This window comes from Mangifera indica, chromosome 2 (assembly GCF_011075055.1).
Source record: "Mangifera indica cultivar Alphonso chromosome 2, CATAS_Mindica_2.1, whole genome shotgun sequence".
NCBI classification, from domain to species: Eukaryota; Viridiplantae; Streptophyta; class Magnoliopsida; order Sapindales; family Anacardiaceae; genus Mangifera; species Mangifera indica.
The window spans coordinates 10287851-10315129 of NC_058138.1; the positions used below are offsets into that span (position 1 = coordinate 10287851).

Genomic DNA, 27279 nt, shown 5'->3' on the forward strand with positions numbered 1-27279 from the left:
TTAAGATTAGTGTTAGAGGGGCATATATGCCATTTTTCATGGTTTATATATTTTGATTATCATATCGTTATCTTTAATTATCTTCAAAATCATCTAATGATTGAGATTTTGAATAGAAACAAAATCCTGCATGCTGAAATCATGGGAAAATCCAACGACAATGTGCAAGCGTAGGAGGGGTGGGCAAGAAATGTCTGGAAAATGAAGTGGTTCCTCCGTTCTACATTGACAGAGAATTTCGACAAACAATATTTTATTGACTAAAATTGTAAAAAAGAAAAAAAGAAGCTATAATATAATTAAAATAAGATTAAATTAATTATTTTTCTCGCATAAGAATGTCGTTATAAAAAATTTAACTAATTTTTGATTAGTTAAAAATAATAATTATAGTGTTGATTTAAAAAATTATTAAAAAACGTGAAATTAAAAACAATGGGAAACGCTTGACATGATTTTTATAGCAACCCCAACAGTAATCTCCCATATCAGTTGGGAAAAGCTTGACATGATTTGTATAGCAACCCCAACGACTAAACTCTTGACTTTTTGAGCGGACTCTCTCCCTTCCTCGTCTTCGCGGATCTATTAGCTATTAGATACGCGAATCATCGAAAATCCAGGTAAATTCATACTCATTTTTAGAAGTTAACAATATTTATAATCTGATTATAGTTATAAATATGCCAGTTTCATCAAGTTTGAAATTGTTATGCGCTTTTATTACTGAAACGCCGCATTTGATAACATGTTCTGCTTACTATCCTCATTAAGAAATATTTTTCCATTAAAAGGATAGTGAGTGTTGCAAATTTCTTCATACAGTTTGCGGTTGATAAGCGGGAACTTGTAGATTGCACAAATTGAAAAGAGGTAAGTACTCTAATGCATTTATTCCTAAGCTAATTGATTCCGACATCGGTTTCAAGTGTTACTTTATGGAAACCTAAATAATTTCACTGGGGTATCGTAAACGTTGAATACCATGCTTAACTTTTGAAAGATTGAGACTGAATTTTTTGCTGGGTATGTGGGGGCATAGACTCATTGAATATAGATTTAGGCTTCCTTTTTAGTTTATATGCCTGATATTGCAATATGATTATAGGGCTCTGCTAATTTGTTCAGTTTTCAATTCTTGGAAGATACTGCCTTAAAAATTATCAAGAGTGTTGTTTCTTAGAGGTGTTTTCTCTTTCCTCTGAGCTCTACTTTGTTACTTATGCATGTTGTCAAGTATGGTTTGATTATGTGAACACATTTTCAAAATAATAATTCTGGCTTAACATTTGATTATGCAATCTCTTGGTACTTGGCATTTCAAAGTGAAACAAGGAACAGGAGATTAAAATGAGGTCAAATGCAAGATTTCATTAGTGATAATGGACATGTTGGTTGGCATGCTATTAGAATTTGTCTTGAAAAGGACCTCCCACTGCCATTGCAATGTCTTCTAGCAAAAATTTCAACAATGATGGAGTTCAGACTGAAGGCTCTGATTTCGTAAAAAGGTAATGCCTTAACAAGGTTCATCAAAAAAATTTGCTTATGATTTTTTTTCATGTGCATCTGAAGTTGGCACTTTTCTAAAATTTTAGATCTTGGGTGGCTTTGCTATTGTTTTGAAGTAATCTTATGTTTTGTTCATTAGGCATAGTTTTGAAATGCATCTTGCTCAAAGGAAGCAGAAAAATGACAATTTTAATTATATTCTACATCAAGATCAAGAGGCTATGGTATTGTTACTCCCGCATTTTTCATGCAAAATTTTCAGTGGTAAGATCACAATGAAGCTTGTTGTTCACTTACACAAAATTTGCTGGTAGGAACTTTATTTGCGAGCTACAACTCAAAAAGAAGAGATCCAAAATTTGCGTGAACAAATTTCTATTGCCTGCGTAAAGGTTTTAACTTTTCTCTATATGGCTTTGGTTGTAAGCATATTGACAATTTATGGTCAATGCTCCCCCATATTTCTAGCATAAAAAGATATGTATTTGTCTTTATGGTTTCAGGAATTGCAGTTGTTAAATGAGAAGTATACACTGGAGAGGAAATTCTCAGAGTTAAGGATGGTTTGTCTATCTCTTGAAATATAATATACTTTTTCTTGCCTCAGCTCCCTGTATTGTTCTTAACGTGAATTGATAAACATAATTTGCATGATGTGGAGGCTAAAGTGGCAATGGTTTGAATGGTAGGCAATTGATGAGAAGAAGAATGAAGCTATTACTTCGGCTTTGAATGAATTGGTTATGAGGAAAGGAGATCTTGAAGAAAATTTAAAATTGGTTCATGATCTAAAGGTAAATTGTAGGTTCTATATGTCCTTATGCTTTTAATTGCTTGCTATGTAAACTTGAAACCTAGGAAACTTTTAACAAAGATGTTAATTTATGGTCAGATTTGAATTTTGTAAATTAAATGTGGACATGGTAACTATGTTGTTATGTCTCATGATAGTTCTTGTTGTACCTGTGAGTAATTTAGGAATATTGCAATTAAAACAAGATTTTAACCTTATCAGGAATATTGGGATTGGAATCAACAATTTAGGAATATTAGAATTCAAATAGGAACTTATTAAATTATTGAATACAATTAGGAATATACATTAGAATTAGGAATATTATATGGAGTCCAATATATATTCAAATAATTATTGCCAATTAGGGTTAGATTCCTATTGATATAAATAGTAAGATGTTGGAAGGTTTGAAGGGGAGCTTCTAAGAATTAATTGCAATGTAGAATTGTATGATGGACGGCAAAGCACCGCTAAAATCTCTTGGCAGTGTTGGCGAATTTTATCTTTTTAATTGTAATCAATATCTTTTCATTCAATAAAACTTCATTATATTCAGTATTAAAATTTAGAATTTCAATTGTACAATCCGAGGTTTGCAATAGTTCCCCCTCGTATCAGTTTTTAATGTATGAGGCAAATTGTTGAACAAAATGATCAGATAATACATAAATCAATTTACTTTTACTTTACCTTTTTGTCTATGTTGAGGTGCTAAGGGGAGAGAGAGGATGTTGCTTTATGAGGAAGTTTGGGAAATGCAACAACAATTGCCTTTAAAGCATTTTTCCTTTAAAAACATAATCTAGTCTTTCTCATTTGACATAGTTTGGCCTCATAAATTGGGTCCAAAGGCTAAAGATACCCCATTTTATGCACAGAATATGGCTGTTTTCCCATTTGATCACTGGTTCATTTTTGGACTTCTTTCTTGATTATAGTATTTCCTGTTTAACTGTAGAAAAAAAATCTAATAAAATTGTCTTCTTAATTCTTATCAAAGATTTTTGCCTCTTGTTTGACAAATTGCATGAAGCTGATCTTATTGTTTTGTTTCTAAGCTTAGTCTTATTATGAGTACTGGAGCATTTGAGGCATACCCAGAATATATGACAAAAGTGAAAAATGATGTAACCTTGTGAACGTTATCTGTGTTTTCATATGAAGTTTTAAATTTTCTTCCTAATTATATTTTTATAACCTTTTTGCTAAGTTGAGGGTAAGTTGGTGTCCATGAAGTTGTTATATTCTATACTTTTAGCCATTTATCCACATAACCAGACGTGTTAAAAATAAGGAAAATATCAATGATAATTCATGAGTAGCCTGTCAGTGTTTCTGGTTCATCATTAGGCTAGAAAGTACAAATGTAGCCAACATACCTAGAATTCTCTGAGCTCTCTGCCCTGTTGCAAATTAGGTTTCATGAATAATTAATTTGTTAAACTTGTTTATACATAAACACCTTTTGATGTCTTCCTCATGAGGTAGATTATTTCTTGCATGTTTCTGATGGAAATATTTCATTGAGTAATCAAGCAGTGTCAGTATAAGAATAGATTTTTGTAAAAGGTTCTGAAGAACTGGTTTCTGAGTCCAATATGTATTTTTCAGTTATGTCTTGAAATACTTGGCCTAGAATAAATATCAATTCTATTTATTTTTTAATGCTACTGAACTATCACTTTGTCTCTTGTCTTTTGTTTGTATATAGATATGCACTGATACATTGTAAATGGCATTATGTTCCAGGTTATTGAGGATGAGAGATACGTTTTCATGTCATCAATGCTTGGACTTTTGGCAGAATATGGTTATTGGCCTCATGTAACAACTGCTGCTTCTGTATCCAACACTGTCAAGGTATTACATGAACATGTCTTTTGTGTAACATCTAAGCATCAAGAAAACAATAAGATCGATTTTGTGAAAACTCATCGAGGGAGAGCCTAGCTTATCTTATTACATGTAAAGGTATTACATGAACATGTCCTTTGTGTAACATCTAAGCTGATCTTATTGTTTTGCTTTTCATGTCATCAATGCTTGGACTTTTGGCAGAATATGCTATAGTTTAAATACAGTGACCTTTGTGTAACATTGTTCTTTCTTGATGCTTAGATGGTTCGTTGAGAATCGACTATTCAAGGAATAATTAATACTTATTGTAGTAGAATCTCAAATATTTGTCATGCTTCTTGACAGTGTATTATGAATAGGCAATGTTTCTTATTTGTCTCCAAAAACTCTCTTATTATTCTTTATATGATGTTATCATTTTTTATTTTATTGTTTCTTTATGTTCTCTCTTAGAGGCGACAAATGACAACTTTATTTACAAAATTATAGAGTAACTAGGTTAAGGATGTAGTAAAGGTAATGTTTGTTTGTGCAAAATTGATCCATTCTTATCATAGACACTTAATTTGGATTTTTTGTTGAAGTGTGCTAAAGAATATTACTTTGTTGAGTCATTCCTATTTTTAAGCTTTTAACTTTAGTGGTCACTTAACTTGGTATTGAAGACAATTTGAGTAAGAGGCCATATATGTTCAATTGTTGTTATTTTAATGGAACTACTGTAAGTAGTTTTTGTTGTTTTGGTGTGCTTGGATCAATGTTTCTACGTGGCAGGGTATGTTAGATTATAATATTGAACCCCAAATTTTAATCCTGAGTTTTTAACTTTAATGGTTATTTCATGAGGTATGGTTAATTATTATTGTTACTTTTGTTATAAAATCACAAAAATTAAGTACAAATAACAATTTAGGGAAAAGATCCTTAATGGTTAGGTGGTTTGTGAAGACTTTCAGATGGACAGTGGTAATTGTATTTACCACATAGTTAAGAGTCTCTATGAAAACAACCCTGGGTTATAAGCAAAAATGTGACTTGGATGGAACTTCTTATGTTGGCGCTTTTTATAGGACTTTAAGTTCTTTTGAGATTCTATTAGTGGTATTAGAAACTTATTTATCAACTTTGCTTGTCTAGATATTTTTTATTTCTTTGAAGTTTAAGTATGTTGCTTTTTCAGTTTAGTATTCTTAAATTTGGAATGTGTCTTACGCTTATAAATTAAGGGTGTGTTTACGAGTATTTCATGCATAACAATTCAAATATGCCCTAAATGTATCTAAACCCTTAAAAGGGCCTTGTTGTGCTATCAAGTTGTGTCAAAATTGAAGTTTTGACTGAAATTGTTGATGCCTTTTGGTGTGTGCTTTATGTTAGAGCATGTGCTTTGTGCGGAACACCTATCTTACTAATTTATAGAATTTGTGTTTGATAATTATTTAAGAGTCTAATTATCGTTAGTTTTTGGGAGATATTCTATTTGTGGTTTTTACTTATTTATGTTATTCTTTATCTTAATTAGTCCTCTCTCTCTCCCTGATTATTTTTTCTTTTTTTACTCTTTAATTTATGTTTCCTTTTATTTTTTTCCTTCTTATTCTTAGGGTTAGATTTGAGCTGAGCTAGCTCGAGCTCGATTACCAGTTTAGCTCATTCAAGTCCAAGTTGAACTGCCATGGCTCGAGCTCAAGCTAACAAAATGGTTTTTTTTTTTTAATATACGACAAATTATTTTTAAATTTATGTTTTCTAATAAAAGAAAATGTGGAAAATAGTTGAAATGTGATGAGAAAATATGGAAAGAAGTTGAAATGTGATGAGAAATGACAATGTTAAGCCTTTTAAAGTCTCACATTGGAAAAATGCGTTTTCAACAACTTCTTCCACTTTCTATCAATCAACAATCAACCAAATTCCTAGTTTTCCACATTAGGTGAGAGAAATATCAACTACTCACTCCACCCATTATAAGTAGACTTAATGTTTCATTTCTTATCACATTTTAACTTCATTTCATGTTTATTTTTTAATTAGAATATATAAAGTTAAAAAAAATAATAATTAATAAGCCAGGTTTGAGCTTGAGCTCAATAAGAGCTCGATTTTGTGAAAACTCATCGAGGGTGAGCCTAGCTTGATTCCTTTGAGCCAAGCTGAACTTGAGCAAGCCCAAGCTTGAACTCGGCTCAATTCAAATCTACCTTTACTTAGTCTTCCCACCTAGATATGTAGAATGCAAAGGTAGCAATAGATGGGAAAAAAAAAAAGGAAAATAAATCGACAAATAGACAACACATCAAACAAATTTGGGAAACATCTGTATTTTGCAAATGAAAGGTGAATTGGTAGTGACAGATTGGGATTCCTAGAGACATTTATCATGTAAAACATTTGTTATTTAATTTTGCAACAACTCTATACTCATTTTAAATTTGATATATAATCATATCTAACCATATTTGTCTTTCATTTTCTCAAATGTGTGCAGCACCTACATGATCAACTGCAATGGAAGATTAGAAGTTCTTATGTAAGCTCGCTATCTCAAACTTTCATGCCTCCTTTATTTGTTGTAATACATCATATAAATACATGCATTACTTTCTTTGCACATACTTGTTTAACATCAATGGCCTAAAAAGTATCTTATTTTTCACTTAGCATTGTTGAAAATTATTTCAAAGAGAAGATTGGGTTTAATAAAATTATAGAGAAGGATAAATTTCAAATTAATGAGAATTAGATAGAATAAAGAGGGACTACTAAAGTAAGATATGGAGTTTATCAAATTCTAAGCTGTTGTCACATTTTGAAAATCTAATTAACTAATTGTTGTGCAAAACCTTATAGAACATTGCAATGTATATAACCTAAATTGAGGATAAAAAGAAATGATAACAAATCACATGTAATTGAAATTCTAAATTAAGGAGGAATTATTGTAGGAAAGAGAATATAACTTAATCAAAAAGAAGAATATTCCGAAATAGGGATCAAAGGATTAACTATTATTCTAATAGACACATCTCAACAAAATAGTATAGTCGAGAAAAATAGGCAGATATTGGAAGTAGTATCATTGCTCTTCCAAATGTAAGTACTAAATGAAAGTTCCCAATTAGTACTTGAGAGAGTTTGTTTTTATAGCAACATATCTCATAAATAGTGTGCTTTTTCTAGCAATTAATTTCAAAATATCCTTAGAATGTCTAATTAGGATATTTCTTTCTGCAAAGGCTTTGGGAATTTCCAACAAGAGTTATTTGAATGCACTTCATTTTATACATTTGTGATGAAACCAAGTCGGACCCAAGGCCTTGATGAAGTGTTTCTTTCTTGGCTATTCTCTTACCTAGAAGACATATAGTGTTACCACCCTCCTACTAACCATACTTAAATTACTATGGATGTCATAGTCCTTGAAATATAACCCTATTTTATTTCCACCTTGCCTTGTCTTTGCTTTTCATTATTGCAGGAACAATAGATATGATTCCCAACATTTCTATGCTAGCCAAAGGTACCTTGCCCTCAAAGTGAAAATCATAAAAAAGGTGCCTAAAAGTTGTAAACAATTCCCATGAGTTCTCATTGTCGGATAATTGTTGCCACAATAAGGAATAATGGTAATCCATTACCTCCAATGGTTAGATCTCAAGTTTTGCCTTTTCGGCTAAACACTCAGGCAAGGGTTGACTAATAATGGTTGGACCTATTTGTTTCTTCAATTGAGATACATGGAAAACGGTGTGAATTTTCGTTGTTAAAGGTAGGAACAACTTATATGCAACTGTTCCCACTCTTTCTAAAATCTCATAATGTCCAAAAAAATAGGGATAAGTTTTTCATTCGGACATGAGGTCGATGAGCGAAAATGATAGGGCTGAATTTTTAGAAAGACAATCACCCACTTCAAAATTTTTTTTCTCTTCTACCCTTGTCTGCAAATCTTCTTATTCTTTCTTGGGCATTTGTGAGATTTTCTTTTAGTTCATTAAGAATCGCATCTCTCTTTAACCAGCATATTGACTTCCTCCCCTTTGATTCCTCCTCCACTAATCAAAATGTTGTGGGGAGATTACTCCCGCTCACGGCTTTAAAGGGGGTCATCCTATATTGTTCTAGTACTTTGCCTGTGCTAACCATATTGGTCATTATCGTGGCTGTTGTAAACAAAAACACCGAAGGTATGTTTCTAAACTCTTATTCATCACTTTTATTTAATTGTCAGTTTATGGGTGATAAATAGATTTGAATTTCGAAGGGGTCCCCGCTAATTTAATAATTTAGTTGAAAAATTACTCAGAAACAACCTATCATTGTTCGAAATTGATATGCGTGGGTAGCCATGAAGGCACGCCACCTTCTGGACAAAAATCCCATCCACATCTTTAGTCGTAAATGGGTGTCGAAGTACAATAAAATTATCGTACTTGGTCAACCCATCAATAACAACAAAGGTGGTGTCCACACATGCCACCTTAGGCAACCCCAATATGAAATCCAACGAGATATCCTCCCAAACTCTAGGTGGTATCGAAAGAGACTGAAGTGATCTTGCCAATGAAGTAGCGTCATATTTAACATGTTGATAGACCTCACATTTAGCCACAGACCTTCGAACATCTGCTTTCATCGCCTCCTAAAACAAGACCAAGGCTACTTTTTTGTAAGTCTAGTAAAATCTGGGTGGCCCTTGTAAGGTAATAAGTGAAACTTATCAAAAAATTGGGGAATATATGTTGAATTTTTTGGAAGAACCACTTGTCTCTTATACAATAGGTTACCATTTCTTCTTGAATACCCCTCATGAGAATATTGGTCACCCAACAAGTCTTGAACGATGCTGTAAATTGAAGAGAAGACTTATTTTTATTAGTCTCTTTGATAAAAATGTATACATCATTGTCCTTTTATGGAGAAATACAAAAAATTAAAAAAGAGAAAAAAACAATATTATCGGAAGCTAATAACTATGTACAACTTTACATATTTAGTTTCCTAAAAACATAAGAGTTGACTTGGTTTTATTTAGAAACAAAATAAAAGAAAATTTATTCGCTAGTAATCAGTATCATTAATTGTTGAATCTTTTTGATTTTCCACACTTCCGCTTAAGTTGGCCTAAAGAAATCTTCCATGGCTAGCTTGCTCGTCAGCTTGTCAAATTGCCTTTCTATGCAGTCCCTTTTGCGAGCATATTAACAATTTGATTGCTAGTTAGGATGTAAGACATACATATCAGCTTGTTATCAAGTTTTTCTTTGATAAAGTGTTTGTCAATTTCCACGTGTTTTGTTTTATCGTGAAGCATTGAGTTGTGGGCGATGGATATGACAACTTTATTGTCACAATGCACTTTCATAGGATTAGAGTCACATACCTTTATTTCTTCCAATAACTTTTTGATCCACATCCTTGCACATATCCCATGAGCAACTGATTTAAACTTAGTTTCAACACTATTTCTTTCTACCACATTGTTTTTTCCCAACTCTTGGTTTTACCAAAGTTTTTGATTTCCCATTGCAAGATGGATGTCTGGCTTCAATGATAAGCTCAATCTGTACATGGAAATATAATATAACTATTAATTCAGTGGTATGGTATTGATGCATTTATCACAGGATAGAACTAGAGAGTTGACATTAGTGGCAGGAACTCATGATGCACCTGGATCGCTTGATATGGTACTGTTGCTTTCTTTACAACAGTGCATGCCTTCATATGATATTTTCACAATACTTTCCCCTTAATAATAAATATATATTTTTTTAATATTTAGTTTTCCTTTTTTGCAAGATCAGCATGGCTTTTCTCCTTATAATCCCTATGCAGATGTGCGTAATGAATCAACTGACAATATGCCGAGAAACTATAATGACAATGGTCATGCAGAAATGGAAAAGTTGATGCTCAATAATCAGATGCAGCAGCCATTCGATAATTCGAGTGGTTTCTCATTCAATACGAACCGGTTGGCTTTATTTCTTTTGTTTCATATTGCAGTTTTATTGTTTTTTTTGTATCGTCATAATTTCATTGTTCATCTGTTATTTATTTTTATTTTGTTTTATAATATTGTTAGAAAAAATATTTTGTTAAAAGAAATAACATTCGCAGCTGTAGATTAGAAGTTCACTCGATAGAAGACAAAAGTAAAAGATACAACTAATCTATAAAAGCTTCCTTAAACAGACTGAGGGGTTGTTTTTTTATTACTTTTGAAGTCTGAATCCAACTGAAAACGAACCATTTAGAATTTTATTCTGCTCTATTTAATGATTATTTTTTTTGGTTGATCACCTATTATCAGATTTATTTGAATCCAATTGCGAATCAATTCTCAGTTGTAGAGGATTTGACAAACCACCCCGAGGTATGCCTTAGTGTCAAACATGCAAAAGATGTTGGCTTGGTATAAAAGACCACCTCTGTAGCAATATATTTTATCCCATAAACCGAAAGTCATTATTTCATGATTTCATATTTGATTAAACCTCAAGGGTGCCATATAAAATTCTCCATTTAATTTAAACAATGTCTAACCAATATAATTCTACTCTAGCCCTTATATTTAATAGAATAGAATACATTTGATATTATTATAAATGTTTTCCCAACTTCTTAATTCAAAGTAATTAACATTATATCTTTTCTTTCTTTATAGTATTCAAACAATTTTGTTTTTAGTTTTTTTTCCAATGTTATTTATCTTTAAACTGTTGAATATTTGATTTCTAAATGTTTGTTATATAAAATTCAAATGCGTATAACAATTAACATGTATAAGGGTGTACATGAAGTATCTGTTTTTAGATTTTTTTGATTGTGAAAATAGGCAAAATTAACTTCTTATATTTAGATTTAAAAAGGAAAAACAAACATAATTTAGATCTATGTATGCAGATGTTGCAGACTTTAATTAAAATTCCGATCTACTTAGAAATTAGAAAGATTACAAATGCTATACAAGAAAATTAAGACATGATAGTTGCCCAATCTCTCTGAATAAGTGAAATGAAAATCCCTTTGAATTTTTCTTCTTATCAATGTCTAGAAGAGCAGAAATGTGAAAATTTTCTCATAGTGTTGTATAACCATTAAAAAAATGGCCAAATCTTGGGCAACCTTGATTTTGCTATTCATTTGCACAATGACACATTAAACAATGATATTTAAAGTTTTTTATTCAGTTGCGTAATTGTATTAATTAAACAACAGTAGTCAATAATTTTCTGTGGACAACTTGTACATTCTTTTTTACTTCTTTTTTAAATAGAGTATCAGTCTTTCCTGGCAAAAGGAAATAAATACTTTGGTATCCTATAGCACAATAATATTCAATACTTCTGTATGACATTATAAACATCAGCCTCTAAAAATTTGTTGACAACGGAAATTTAAACTTGAAACAATGTTAAAAAAAATGTGAGAAATACTGTTTAGATGTTATCGTATTCATATTTTGTCGATGGAGAATGTCTTTCCATAGTACTTAAATAATTTGAATTGATGGTCATGAGCATGCTGACATTATTCTACAAATCCAGCCTGGATGTTGATGAGGCAAGGATGTCCAAATGTTAAATCAAATGTGCATAATCTATATTGAAAAGTCATAAGCTAAAAGAAATTGTATTTTACTATATGAAAATTACATGAGAATTAGCTTATTCTTATGAGGAAGAAGATCTTTTATTTAAGGAACCACATTTTAACTCACAGAATATTAAACAATTCATATTTACTACTTCACAAGATATCCTAGCTAAGGACAAGAAAAAATCTCTAAAAAATTAGGAAATTAAGATATTTGAGATATCTGGAAAATTAAGAATTGAAATATTTGAGATTGTGAGAATTAGGAATCCCAATCTAAAGTTTTATCATTTCCACACTCTCCCTCAAGTTGGCTTGAAGATATCTTCCATGGAAAGCTTGCTAACTAGGTTGTCAATTTGTTTCTTGCCCAACCCTCTTGTTAGAGCTCCCAATTCTTTAATTTCAAGTTCACCTGCCAGTTTGCTCTTCGAATCTTCAATTTTAATGGTATCACTCCTTGTCAATATTTTACCATCCACGTGCATAGTTAGAACAACATTCTTACCGAATCCGGAGTGTTCATAGAATATTGTGTATCAGCTTGGTTTTGGGAGTAACCATAGCTTGGTTTTGCTAGTTTGTTCCAAACCTTTCAATTTCAAAGACCGCACAAGGATATTTTCAATCTACATACCTTGTCTACTCCTAGGTCTTCTTTAAAGCCAGGTGGGAGATTCATGAACACCTCTTTTTTCAGATCTTCATCCAAGAAAGCATTTTTTAAAAGTTAATATAATGACCAATTTTAATTTACTTCTAAGGGGAGAAGCACTCTTATTGAGTTTATTTGTGCAATAGGGGTGAATGTCTCCTAATAGTATCTCATAGGTTTGGGTAAATCTGTTAGTCACGAGCTTTTCCTTGTTCCTCTTAGTGTTGTCATCTACCTTACATTTTACGGTAAAGACTTGCTTACATCATACTATGGTCTTATCTCTTGGTAAGTTAACAATCTCCCAGGTTTCATTTTTTCGAAGAACATTAATCCTTTATTTGATTGCTAACATTTAGGTCCTATCACCTAGTGCTTCTTGAATTGTTCTAGGCACAAATAAGTTGGAGATTTTTGAAAGAAAGGTTCTATGTTTATTTGACTATTTTGATGTGACAAATATTTTGGAATATGATGACTAGAACATGATCTCTCTCTTTATCTAATGGCAATGGGAAGATCTAAATTAGGCATGTCAAAGTTTAGAGACTTGGATGTAGTAATAAGTTTATAATTAACTTGAGTATTTGGTGCATCATCCCTCGAATTCTAAGATTGACTAGTTATTAGAGGAATAGATGGATCAATAGTATCCTTATAAAACCTTCTCTTTGTATAAACAAAAAACTCAGAGTTTGGCATTTGCTAATCCTTTTGTAGTGGTTCTCCTCCTGTTTTAGATACATCAATGTTTGGTACCTATTGATTAAGAGTCTCCATATTTGCATTATTTTCAGCATCAATGTCTTGTTCTTGTTTATCAGAGTAGATTGATGACAAGAATATTATAAAAAATTATCTTCTTTTACCATATGCTCCCCCTGAAGATGATTTTTGTTGAAAAAAGTTTTTTTTTTTTTTTCATGAAGGACACATCAATACTTACATGAATCTTCTTCATTACAAGATCAAAACACTTATAGCCTTTTTATTAGGAGCATACCCAGTAAAAACACCTTTTCCAGCTTTGGGATCTAGTTTTGAACGAAAATATGGGGAATGTAGACAAAGCATGTACATTCGTAAACTCTTAAAAGGTAAATCTGAGTATAGTTGATAGGTTGGAAAAAATATTTTCAGGTTGATTAATTGAGTCCGAAATTTAGTTTATCAAATAAGATGTTAAAATTGTTTCTCCCCAAGGAGATTTTGGAACATGCACTGAAAACATAGTAGCCCTAACTACTTCAAGTAGATCTCTAGGTTTTCGTTAAAAATTTTTCAGTAACTGAACAAGGAGAGTAAGAATGAAACAAATTGGACAAACTAGTCATGCAATCAGAAGCTCTAGGGAGTGGAATTTGTGGTAGTAGATAAAGCAAAAGGATTCTACTGGTATGAGCAGTGAACAATTAGGAGTTCCGGATGTCAGATTGGATTTTAGAAGTTTCAAAAATTGATCAATCTGTTCTTTGCTAAAATGACTTGACTCGATTTCATTGACAGTAGTAAACCCCGAAGAAGCTTTAAACATAGCGATGATAAGTGGGACGATACCAAAAAGCAGCTTAGAATTTGATAGAATTGTGGATTTCATTGACAGTAGTAAACCCCGAAGAAGCTTTAAACATAGTGATGATAAGTGGCGACAGTACGAAAAAGCAGCTTAGGTTTTGATAGAATTGTGGATAGACAACAGTTGACTTTTTCGATGGTTTTTTGCTTTTCAAAAGCTTCTTCGACAATTTTTTCCAACACATGGACAAGATTTTGGCCTTAGGATCTTTGCTCAGATCCCATATAAGCTAACGGAAATTGTATTTCAGTGCATGAGAATTATATAAGATTTAACTCCTGGAGTATGAGACAATTCCTATTAACTATATTTACAGGATATCCTAGCTAAGAACATGAAATCATCTTTGAAAAATTAGGAAATTGAGATATTTGGAAAACTAGGAAATTGAGATATTTGTGATTGTGAGGATCAAGAAACCTGATCTGAATTTTTGCACTTTCCCACTGTTTTTCATCTGTCATCTGTTATGAGTTGATTTGTCTAGGTTCCAACCAAAAGATTATCATTTCAGATTGGCAGATTCACAGGTCGATTGGCCCAGTCAGTCCTTTTATAACAATGCTTTCTATGGTTTTTTGTATCATAATGTTGTTTATCACTTTGGAGTTTTAATATGGATAAATTTACAGATAATTGTAGCAGGTGCTATTGCTTTTGAAGAGTACTCATAGGCTCTGAGTAGGCTTACTAATTTCCTAATACCTTCTCTTCCTTTATACTTTCTAACTTATCTACTGTACTATTGTTTTAATAACATAGCATGTTTATGCATATAACATAATGCAAGGTGTTTTTCTTAAAATCTATTGTTGTAAGCTAAAAATTATTTTACATAATGAAGACTTTTTATGTGATAACGTACAACTGCTGACAATCTATGAATCTTTATCTTACAGACAAGGTGTCAACGTCATTCCTAGTAGTACATTAGATAAAGTTGTTTCGGGAAAGATTCCAGGAGAAATGGCAGGTAATGTCTTGTTTCATTCGCACGGTGCAAATGATGAGATTTATTCCTCTGTTTCGGAAGGTGATGGATGCTTATCTGTAAATTAGATTCTTTTACCTGTGGCAGAATCTAATATTGCTCATTGCAATGCAGAGGGACCTGGAATTGACGGTTTTCAGATTATTGGTGAAGCCATACCTGGAGAAAAACTTCTTGGATGTGGATATCCTGTACGGGGAACCACTCTATGTATGTTTCAGGTGAAGTTCTTTGAAGTTAACACTTGAAAAAATTGTCATGTGAAGCAGTTGTTTTACATAATGGAATAATAACCCTTTTAGTTTTAATATTCTGTGTTTTAGTGGGTTCGTCATCTTCAGGATGGCACCAGGCAGTACATTGAGGGTAAGCATTGAAATCAGTTTTGACTTGTGTTGTGCTTCTTAGTAAATTATTTTGATTTATCTTTCAAATTTTATATTACTGGTTCAGGAGCCACAAATCCAGAATATGTTGTCACAGCTGATGATGTTGATAAACTGATTGCTGTTGAGTGCATACCCATGGATGATCAAGGTCACCAGGTATATATATAGAATCATGATTCTTTTAAATAATAACTTTTTTTTTCAGGGGTACAGGAAAACAATGCGTAATGTTGTCAGCTGATGTAAAAGGTGGTTTTTATATGAATGTAGATAATTTCTACTGTTGCAATCAGCAGTATATGAGATAATATAGCCCTCTTAAATGAACTAGCTTTAAGCAATCCTACAATTATATTTATTTCAAATTACAAATCAGAGGTCTTTTTTTTCCCAAAAAATAAAAAAAGAATTCAATTCTTAGTTAATTAGGATCTGGATGTCACAATATAAACTTCTTTCAGTTGCTATAAATTAGATAACAATATAAATATAGGTCCAGGTGTTTGAATTTTCACATTCATCTGGAACTGAGACAGCCTTAAGATCTGATGGTGGTTGAGATTAATTCTATTAAAATAGGCCACAGATGATGTCTGGGATGATTGACAGACTGAATATTGTGTGTCCTTTTGAGGCTCTTATTGATGAATATATTTTCCTGATTATTTTTATTATGATGGTTGACATTGCCAGGGGGAAATTGTGAGGCTTTTTGCTAATGAGCAGAACAAAATAACGTGTGGTAAGTGCATATAGATATTCTTTAAACTTAAAGATTCTTATAAATTCTCTCAGTGTAGTGATCAACAATATTAAGATTTCTATATAAACCACAGGATTCTCTTTTTAGTGAAGCATCAAGCACTATGTCATTTTCTTATATGTTTTACATTTTACAAAAAATGGAAATAATTTTTTTTGGCACTTCACTAAATCTCTAATTTCAATAAAGTTAACTGGTCTTCGAAATGGTAAAAATGTTACAATTTTTGCAGTAGACAATTCCTTGATACTCCCATTATGCAGGCTTGTATTGTAGTCATATATGACTTCATAATTGTTTCTTGCATTTTTCAAATAATTTTGGTGGGACTGTTACCATACCGCTCAGTATTTTGTCGTTGTCAATGTTGGGGATTATACATTTGTTTACCTAGTAGGTCTCTGTCTTGAACAACTCAATGAAAATGATTGGCATAGAAATAAATCTGTCACCTGTTCCCTGTCATACTGATTTAATTCAAAATTCAACAAGTTTTGTTGATATGATGTAACTAATCATTTGTTGGTAGTACATTTAATATTATTTGTTCTGTATCTATAGCGTTTGTGCCTGTAAATTTCTGTTATTTTCATAGTGCTTTGATCAAACTATTTTGCAGACCCTGATATGCAGAGAGAGATCAACACACATATCTCTCAAGGTCAAGCTGCATTTAATGTTCAACTGCTGGTACGTTTTTTTTTCCTTCTAACGTTTATTTCTTTATATTGAAAGAGCTTATATCAGTCATCATAATGCCTCAAAATTGGTAGAATGTGGTAGCTTTCTCTTAGCGTTGGCTTAGAATGTTTCTTTATGAGGAAATGGTGCTTGGTGAAATCTAGCAAACTGATATTTAATTCCATAATTTAGTGTGTTATGGTAAAATAATCTTCATAAGGGAGCTAGAAATAGTTGGGTTACTCCTAGAAACTAGACTTGGTAGTTTGTGTTATTGGGTCGTGTTTGTATCGTATCAGTTTGAGTTTTGTGTCAGAGACCCTCAATATGTCGGTCTAAGTTCTCTTGCTTGGGGTCTAGTAAATACCTTTACCACTTTACAAAATCAATATTTCCTTTCTCTAGTTAGTCAAGGGTACACACTTCTATTTTTAGAATTTATGTATTCCATTCCCGGTGATCTTGTCCCACTAAACACAAATCTTTCTTTTCTTCCATGCATGGGACATAGAAATTCTTTGGAAATGAAATAGCCATTAAGTAACTCTATTAACGATAGAGAAAGGGAATTCCTCGTCCACTAATGAAATCCAGTAGTAATCGGACAGTCATTATCTTCTCTTAGGTAGCAGCTCATTTGACCTAAATTAAAATCGTGTTAAAAATTTTTAACCTTAACTTAACCCTTTAATATTCGAGTTGACTCCACCCACTCAGATTGATCTGAAATTATTTTTGTTTTCACTTTCAAAAGTGTTTTTATTGTTTTAATTTTTTCATTAAATTATTCAAACCTATTTTAATGAAACACACAATATAACATTTTGTTTTATTGACAAATTGTTTAAAAATTTACGTATTAAGACTTTTAAAACTTATAAATAATCTGACTAATCAAATCAAATTTTTATTATTTAATAATAAAACAAATATTTAAATAAAAAAAAAAAATAATATGAGCGATTATAATTAAACAAAGACACAACTTTATGCAATCTATAAAAATTTAAAATTTTTATCATACAGATATAACATGTAATTATAATTTGAGTAAGACTTTTAAAAACACGTCTATAATATGACTGACCAAATCAAATTCTTACTATTTAATAATAAAATAAAATATTTAAATAAAAATAAATAATAATATACGTAATTATGATTATATAAAAATACAATTATATGCAATCTATTAAAGTAATATTTTTCCAAAACATTTGTGTCGATTTGGATCCTGTTAGGCTGCTTTCGTGTAAACTTTAACACTATCCAATTTAATTTTAAGTTGTGTCGGGTTAATCTGAAATAAATTTCGTGTCAAAAAACTCAACCCTACCCTGATATTTTTTGTGTCGTGTGGGTTAGCAGGTTGTGTTAAAAATTGTCAACTCTCCTAAAAACTACAAAGATGTGGTTGAGGACTACATGTTGCTTTGGGAGAGGAAAGAAAGTTCAGACCCTATAGAAATTTTAGGCTTTCAATATACTATGTATGATTTAGTAATAAAGAAGTGGGAACTTTTAAAAGGGAAATAATATGTTTTGGATAAGATATAAATTCTAGTTTCTCTATGGGCCTTGGTTTCAGTTTCATCATTCTCCCCTTCCCTTTATTATAAAACCTGATGCTAGTAGACCCTCGACTATGTCGTAAACAATGAATCTGATTTTGCCTAAATTCGTTGGTCTAAGAGGAAAGACCTGGGAAGGCTCTTCTTTTCCTCTTCACCAAATAGTTCATGTTTACAATTGGAGGAATTCGTGGTGATCATTCAGAGGTCCAAGGCAAGCGAGTGGTTGGGTGAAAGGTGTGGAATTAGAGTAGATGTGGCCAGCCTGTGATGATCCAACTCGTGAGAAATTCTAATCCTATGTGGCAATGATGTGGCATTAGACACTTATATGCCAAGCAACATTCCAATTTTATTGAGTGTCTTATTTTGTTAAAGTCTCAAGATCCTATTTTGTTGAAGTCCTATTTTATTAAGTCTTTTTTCGTGAGACATTCCTATATTGAAGTTAATTAAGAAATAAAGAGTTTTTATAGGAGATTTTGTACTTAGGAAAGCTCAAGTTAAAAAAATTCAAGGTCTAGGAATTAGAGTTTCTTAAAAATAAGAAGGTTGAATTAAATTCAATGTCTTGAAGTCCAAGTTTCTTATAAATAGAATTTTTATTTCTAGTTAAACTTGTTTCACCCTTTTAGTGTTATCCTAATCTAATTGAGTCATAGTTTTCTAGTCTAAGTAGGATATTAAAGTCCTATATATAGGGCATGAGTCTTTGTAATTATCATTAATTCGAGCAATATTCAATAAAATTTCAGAGTTAATTCCTTAAGAATTCTGTGCAAGTTTAGCATTGTTTTTTCGTTTTGATCTCGTCTTATTGAACAAGATCAACCTCTTTCATCCTTGTGAACGAGATTGCAAGTCCATCACTCTGGTCTTGTGTCATTTACTCCTCTTCTTGACGTAAGGAAGGAGAAAAGATTAGAATTAGGCAAAGCAGAGAAATAGACAGAATGAGTGCATAGTAATGATAGAAACTAGCAGGCTTTGAGAATACTATGTATTTCATGAAATCACCAACATTTTATAGTCTGCATAAATACAAAGCCTATAACAGGCTTAACATGACAATTTATACACTGGTAAAATTAGTATAATTCTAAAAACAAGCCTATTATAAAGGGATAATGAAATCTAATCAAAATGTTGAAATGATCTCTAAACTATTTTTAGAAAAATAATAAGCATTTCATTCATGTCATATATCTAGACAAGGTTAGACACTGAATTCTTGTTACCTGGATAAGACTGGCACAATTTATTGGAGGGTTTAGATGCATGAGTACAGTGTTTTTCTATACAATTTTTGGGAAGCTAATTTACTGCAGTTGTTAGTAGACAGTGCTCCCCTTTGGATCGTCCGCTCTTATAATCCTTCATTGGTTGTCTAAACTTTATTATTTGTCAAACTATCCTGGAAATGAATTATACAGTCACCATGACCAATTTTTTTCCTGATCCCCTTGGCATTCTTACGGTAAATTATACCTTTCATCTTGTGTATGATTATTCTAATAGTGAATAGTGATTGATGATTATGGATGGATGTTTCCTCTATGACATAAAATTACAAATTCATCTACTTGATCCAGTAATTAATCTGTATTGATATTGTGTTTTAATACAAAAAAGGATTCTTCTGAGAATTGGGAGCCAACAACTCTAATATTAAGACGATCAAGTTACCAAGTCAGAATAAATACCACAGAAGCTTTGGTTATTGAGGAGAAATTTTCGAAGGATTTATCGGTGAGCTATTTAGATTTGATGCACTAGCATGAAAATTAAGATGTTTCCTTCTTATTGAAAGTGTGCATTATGTAGCAATTCAATTAACTCAGCATGTTTTAACCAGATATCATAATATGTTAATGCTCTAAAAAATTAGCAGATATATCATACTTGAAAAGCTCTTTAAATTAATCATGTTGGTGAATGAAGTTTTTGTTATGGGCAAAAGTGCTGTCTATATCACTTATCCCTCTTTTTGACATTCAAGATACTCTATATTGTTATGTTATTATTTTTTTCTAGAAAGTGCTGCATTGTTGAGAACTATAAGATGTAGACAGTTAAAAGATAGTACCTAAACATTAGATTTGTGGCCAGATCTTCATGGGATAAAAAATGCTTTGTATAATTTTTACAAACTTTTAGGACTAGTTGAGGACAAATTTGTTTGTTCAATAGAAAAGGTTCAATGATTTGTAGGGTGGACACTGACAATTATTTTTATCTTATTGATGTTGCAGATCAAGATACCTTGTGGGCTCTCAACGCAATTTGTTTTAACATGCTCTGATGGTTCTTTTTATCCTTTCAGAACATACAATGTTCGGTAATTGTTTTACTTTTCTAAGTTGAAATTGGGATGGAATGAATTTTTATCTTTTGTGTTTTCTTTAAGAAATTTTCATTAATTTTTTGTTATACCTTTCTGTATGTTTTCCCATGTGTTCTTATAAGTTGGTAATAACATCAACCTTGATGTCAACATATATCTACTATGTTAGGAAATTAATCTTGTAATTTGTACTTTGTGCTTTACTTCCATTAACTTATATGGAGTTGAAATATTTCTGAATTTCAACTATAACTTTCTGCATTTCATACTTTATGTACAATTCAAATTAGTCTTTAATAAAGAGAACTCCTAATATTGGAGGGATAGGATGAGTTTAAAGGATTAGAATTATTAGAATTCATGTTTCATCTGTATATGTTTTGACTAGCCTACAATTACATCTTGTATAAGTGGGAAGTGATAGTTGTTTTGTGGACAAAATTTTCAAAGGGCAAAAACAGTGGCATTTTATACTAGCCTCTAATTAGTTGAATTGCTTTTATAATAATTGTAGTATATTTTTTATAATAGTAGTTGTATAACAACCAAGGGTGAGGTGAATTTGTTGTTATGGAAAGGAGAGAGAGTTTGTTAAGTACTGTAATGGCGTGCCTACTATATAATCATGCATATTGTGCAAATTACAAGGAAATATAATTGGTTTTACTCCCTATGTCTACTATCTCCTCTCTTTGATTCTAGATTTTTTTCCTTTGATTTTGCTCTTTGTCTTTATCTTCTTCTTCTTTTAGTTTAGTCCACATCATTGGTATCACAGTAGTGATCCTTTGCCATGGCTAAAGAAACACAATGCTAGACATTTATTTGTATAGAGTTATAGTGGTTACAGGAAGCCTTAGAGGAATCATTGTAGGAATCAGAGAAATGCTCTCATCAAGTGCTAAAACAATCCTTTGATGAGCTCAAAAACTTAAAGAGGGTTGAGCTTTCAATGTGCAAATGAAAATTTTGAACAAAAGATGATGATCTCATTGTGGAAAATTTTGAACAAAAAATTCCAACGAAACTGGAGTTTCCTCACTTGAAGGAAGATGAATTTTGTTATAGAATATGTAAACTACCATATCAAAGTAGATTATGTAGATAATAGGGATTTAATTATGGTAGGATTTTATCTTGCCCTAGTGAGCAGTTGTCTTAGGTCACCCTTGTAGAGTGACTTTTTCACCTCACTGCCGATGTAGGGAGAAGTGCCGCTTGAAGACCGGCCAGTTCCCAAAATCTAGTCATTGGAAGCCCTATGCGTGAGCCCAACGAAAATATTGCAGAATCAAACTTAGAAATCTCAGTTAGCACATATTGTAGCCACGAACTCTACAATTGAAGAGACCATTGTGATTTTTGTAGATGAATTTGCTAAGTTCTCTCAATACTAAGAATCACTGAAGCCTTCATCTACTCCTTTCACTGCTATTGTTGAATCAGGTAAACCAAACATGTCTTGTTTCCTCATCATCCAAATGGGTCATTGATTCTGGTGCCACAGATCATATGACAAGTAATTCTAGTCTTTTTTCTACCTTCCAGTCATATGTATTTTTTTCTAGTGTTACTTTAGCAAATGGATTAACATCATATATTCTTGGTTCTGGCATTGTCAATCCAACTTCATTAATTTCATTGTCATCTGTCTTAAGCATACCGAAATTTTCGTTTAATTTCATTTTTGTGAGTAAGCTCACTCGAGCTCTTAATTGTTGTCTCATTTTTTCCTGATCATTGTCTATTCAAGGATCTTATGACAAAGCAGATTATTGGTAGAAGACATGAATTCGAGGTCTATACATCCTTGACATGCAAATACCAAGACCTGTTGCTTGTTCTAGTGTCTTAACTCCATTCAAAGCACATTGTCGGCTAGGACATCCTTCTCTACCCTTGTTGAAGATTTTATACCCTCAATTTCCTCATATACTGTCATTAGAGTGTGAATCGTGTCAGTTTGTTAAACATCATTATCTGTCTTTAGGTTCTAGAGTCAATAAACGAGCTGGTTCTCTTTTTGAATTAGTTTATTTAGATGTTTGGGGTCTGTGCCTTTTGTGTTGAAATAAAAACACAATTTAATGTTTCTGTGCATACTTTATGAAGTGAAAATGCTAAGGAATGTTTTTCTGAATTTTTCCAGTCATACATGCTTCAAAATGGCATGTTTCATCAATCCTCTTGTGCTGTTACACTATCTCAAAATGGTGTAGCTGAGGGAAAAAATAGACACCTCTATAAGACAGCTCAAGCTCTCTTATTCTAAAGGCAAGTTCATAAACAATTTTAGGTTGATATAGTCTCCACATCTTGTTTTTTGATTAATCACATGCCTTCATCTGCTATTCAAGGTCAGCCTCCTTACAGTGTTTTCTTTCCAAATAAAGCCTTACTTCCTATTGGACCTAGAATATTTGGTAGTACTTGTTTTGTTCATGATATTCATCCCTATGTCACAAAGTTAGATGCAAGATCTTTAAATATATCTTTCTTGGTTACTCTCATCTTCGAAAGGGTAGGTGTTTTTGTCATACTCTTAACTGATATCTTATATAAACTAATGTTATCTTATTGGAGAACACTCATTTCTTTTCCACCTCTCTTACTTGTTTTGCTCAAGGGGAGGACGATGATTTGCTTGTTTATATTGTTGCATCTCTAGTTCGCTAGAAGTGTTTCCATCTGCTAGTTCTCTAGAGGTTTCTCTACTTGATGATTCTACACCTGCTAGGCCACATATTACCTAGGTTTACTCCAAACGTCAACAACCTTCGGATACACGTCTTGAACCGGTCTCTTCGTTAACAGATCTAGTCTCGAGTGATCTTGAGTTTCTATTGCTCTTCGGAAAGGTAAATGCCAGTGCACTTATCCTATTTCATCTTTTGTTTCTTATGATCACTTATCTTCTTTGACTTGTTCTTTTATTTCCTCTCTCTGACACTATTTCTACTCCCAAAACTATTTAGTAAGCCTTCTCTCATCTAGGTTGGCATAATGCTATGGTGGAAGAGATGAATGCTCTAGATGATAATGGTACTTGGGACTTGGTAAACCTACCTGTAGGAAAGAGAGCTATTGGATGCAAATGGGTGTTTGCTATTGAAGTTAACCTTGATGGATTAGTGGCTTGCCTTAAGGTGCGTCTTGTTACTGAAGGATATGCACAAACTTATGGAGTGGATTACTTTGGCACTTTCTCCCCTATTGCTAAAATGACATCTGTCTGTCTATTCATTTCTTTGGCAGCTACATATGACTAACCCTTACATTAGTTAAACATCAAAAATGCCTTTTTACATGGTGACCTTTAAGAAGAAGTTTATATGGAGTAATCACCTGGGTTTATTGCCTAGGGGGAGTATGGGAAAGTTTGTAGGCTTCGTAAATTCTTTTATGGTTTGAAACAAAGTCTTCGTGTTTGATTTGAAAAATTTAGTCAGACAGTTCAAAAATTTGACATGGTAAAAAGCAAGTGTGATCATTCAGTTTTCTACAAACGATCTAAAGTTGGTAGTATTCTTCTAGTTGTGTATGTTGATAACATTGTTATTACTGGGAGTGATGCTATGGGAATTTCATCTTTTAAATTGTTTCTTCACATGCAGTTTCAAACAAAAAATTCGGGAGTATTAAAATATTTGTTGGTATTACAGTGATGAGGAGCAAGAGATGCATCTTCTTATCCCAAAGGAAATATGTACTCGACTTATTGACTGAGACAGGAAAATTGAGAGTTAAACCATGTCGTGCACTGATGATTTCTAATTTGCATCTTACAAAAGGTGGTGGATTATTTGATGATCCTAAGAAATATAGAAGACTGGTGGGAAAGTTGAATTATCTTACAATGACTTGTCCTAATTTTGCATATTTTGTCAGAGTTGTAAGTCAATTCATGTCTTCTACAACAGTTGATCATTGGGCAGCTTTAAAATAGATCCTATGCTACTTAAAGGGAGCCCTTGGACGTGGCATACTGTATAAGAATCATGGACATATATACATTGAATGTTTCTCTGATGCTGACTGACCAAGTTCCAAGATAGATAGAAGATCTACTATTGGCTACTGTGTCTTTGTTTGAGGGAATTTGGTATCTTAGAAGAGTAAGAAAAAAATGTTGTGTCCCTATCTAGTGCAAAATCACAATATAGAATTATGACACAATTTGTGTGTGAAATAATGTAGATATATCAACTTTTGATTGAAGTTGGTTTTTAGATCTCATTATTAGCGCAATTGTTGTGTGATGACCAAGCAACTCTTCACATTGCTTCTAATCCTGTGTTTCATGAACGAACAAAGTATATCGAAATTGATTGCCATTTTGTCCGTCAGAAAATTCAGCAAAATTTGATTTCTATATGACGTGAAGATGGAGAACAACTGGGAGATATTTTTACTAAGACTGTAAATGGAGCAAAATGTTTCCTCTTATCTAAGAAACTGTAAATTCTTACTATTTTGTTAAGGATTTAGGTGCAATTTTATTATTCAGTTTAGATTCCTTTATTTGTTTTCTATTTTTCAGTAGGAAAGTTAATAAGTTAGTTCCCAGTTTCTATTCTATGTTCTATTTTCAATTGTATACAACTTGACATTATTCCTAAAGAATAATAGGATCAATTTACCATTCAACTTTTATCATTTCTTTCTTTGGTTTCTCTGTTTGTATTCGTCATCTTCTTCTTTTAGTTCAGTACACATCATGTTGATTAATAAATATCGTTAAGAGTTAGTTTGCCTTGCTATCTTTCCTATGATTTTGTGTCTAGGATTTTGGTGCTGAAGCTTTAAAGAAACAGATCAGAACTTGCCCTTATACAAAATTTATATGGGGGAAGGAAATAAAATCAATTTTACTTCTCTATTTATCTCTCTATGTCTTCTATTTACGCTCTTTCTTGATTCAGGATATTTCATTCTTTGGTTTTGCTCTATCTTCATCCTCTTCTTCTTTTAGTTCAGTCCACATCAAGCTGATTAATAAAATATCCTTGAGAGTTGTTTGCCTTGCTTTTCTTTGATTTTGTGACTAGGGTTTTGGTTCCAAAGCTTTAAAGAAACAGGTCAGAACTTGCTCTTATACAAAATTGGAGGGGGAAGAAGTATATAAAGATAAATAGTCAAGAATCTACTAGACAGTGAAAAAGAATTAGAGAAGAACAGATAGGTTATGAGGAGAAATAAAAAGGAAAAATGGTATCAGGGAAAACAACTCAATAATATTCTATTAATAAAGTTTAACGTTTCCCAGGAAGACAAGATGGATTTAGGGCCTTCACATAACAAATCCTAGTGAAACATGAATTCTAAAAAGTCTAATCCTAAAAACTAATCCTGTTTCTCCTACATCAATGCAACATTAGAAGTCACTTATAATATGCTAGTTTAGGATGTGAGATAGTAATATAGTAGTAACTGCTTGACTACCTTGGGAGAAAAATGATCACCCAATTTTGTTAACAATAATTGCCTTTTTCAACAGTTGACTAAGCTTGTTAGCCAACAATTTATCATTTGGCAAGTAATCTATAGATGATTATATAAGTGGTTAATTCTCTAGTCCTCTTAAAGTTGAGAAGCTATTGTATATAATATTACTCTAAGGGGGCGTTTGGTTTGGATAATGTTTTATTACCAAAATGGACAGATTACCTTGAAGATAGATTACTGAGTATAAATGATTACTATGTTTGATAAAATTTGATAAGTATAAATAATTATTGTGTTTGGTTAAAGGTAATAAAAGATTACTAGTAAATTATTTTACTTAAATGCCTTTGAATATAATTATTTTTAAATATTTATTATATTATTTGTCATATTAATTAAAAATAAATTTATTTTTATCTCAAAAAATTAATAAATAATAATATAATTATAATAAAATCAAGATTATCTTGGTAATCTTTAAATACCTAAGGTGAAGGTGGTAATCAGATTACCACCTATATTACCTGCTACGTCAATATTGGTAATAGAAGATTACTGTAATATTTTATTACTGACAAACCAAACAAGGGAAGAAAAGATAGATTACTAAGATAATCTTTGATAACTTGAACCAAACGCCCCTTAAAGTTTGAAGTTCAAATGGTACAAGAGTTTGTCTAGAAGATGATGTGGGTCATAATAAAATGGAAGCCAAGCAAGAGGACAAAACAGAAAACGTTGAGATTTTGCCAGTTCAAAGCAATTTTGTGGATTCATTCATATTGTTCATAGATCCTACTAGAGTTAGCGTTGCATCAAGATTGCTCTCTATGCCTAAGCTATATGATTTTAATTTTGCCATGTAGGTTGATTTTATCCTATGCCTACGCAAGGTTGGTTGTGGTGTCATCTTGTTCATTTGAAGCTTTTGTTGGATTAAGCCTTTCCTCTAATTAACTTGCTAGAAGTCGAGTTCTTTCTAATGGAAGAGTATTGGTGTAGTAGGAATAGATTTAGTCTAATTAGAATTTATGTTTTATGATTTATTTTGTTAAGCCTATAAATACATCTTGTATTTCTTGGAAAACATTAAAGTT

General features: G+C 32.0%; 1 protein-coding gene across 12 annotated transcripts in view; it reads left to right on the plus strand.

Moving 5' to 3' along the window:
* The first annotated feature begins 444 nt into the window (after nt 1-444).
* LOC123208309 overlaps nt 445-27279 on the plus strand; it is a 33995-nt gene continuing 7160 nt past the window's right edge. The window contains exons 1-20 of one of the 12 annotated variants that reach the window (XM_044625734.1): nt 446-623; nt 795-873; nt 1109-1185; nt 1411-1511; nt 1652-1736; nt 1827-1904; nt 2016-2075; nt 2202-2306; nt 4058-4168; nt 6654-6695; nt 9793-9855; nt 9973-10142; nt 14898-15031; nt 15104-15210; nt 15313-15355; nt 15443-15534; nt 16072-16120; nt 16761-16831; nt 20026-20142; nt 20646-20731. In XM_044625734.1, the coding sequence (XP_044481669.1) occupies nt 1447-1511; nt 1652-1736; nt 1827-1904; nt 2016-2075; nt 2202-2306; nt 4058-4168; nt 6654-6695; nt 9793-9855; nt 9973-10142; nt 14898-15031; nt 15104-15210; nt 15313-15355; nt 15443-15534; nt 16072-16120; nt 16761-16831; nt 20026-20142; nt 20646-20731 (1478 nt within the window). In that variant the 5' untranslated portion in view covers nt 446-623; nt 795-873; nt 1109-1185; nt 1411-1446. Of the gene's footprint in view, nt 624-771; nt 874-1108; nt 1186-1326; nt 1512-1651; nt 1737-1826; nt 1905-2015; nt 2076-2201; nt 2307-4057; nt 4169-6653; nt 6696-9792; nt 9856-9972; nt 10143-14897; nt 15032-15103; nt 15211-15312; nt 15356-15442; nt 15535-16071; nt 16121-16760; nt 16832-20025; nt 20143-20645; nt 20732-27279 lie in introns of those variants that run through there. The other 11 variants (XM_044625731.1, XM_044625732.1, XM_044625739.1 and 8 more) reach the window with 11 other exon arrangements.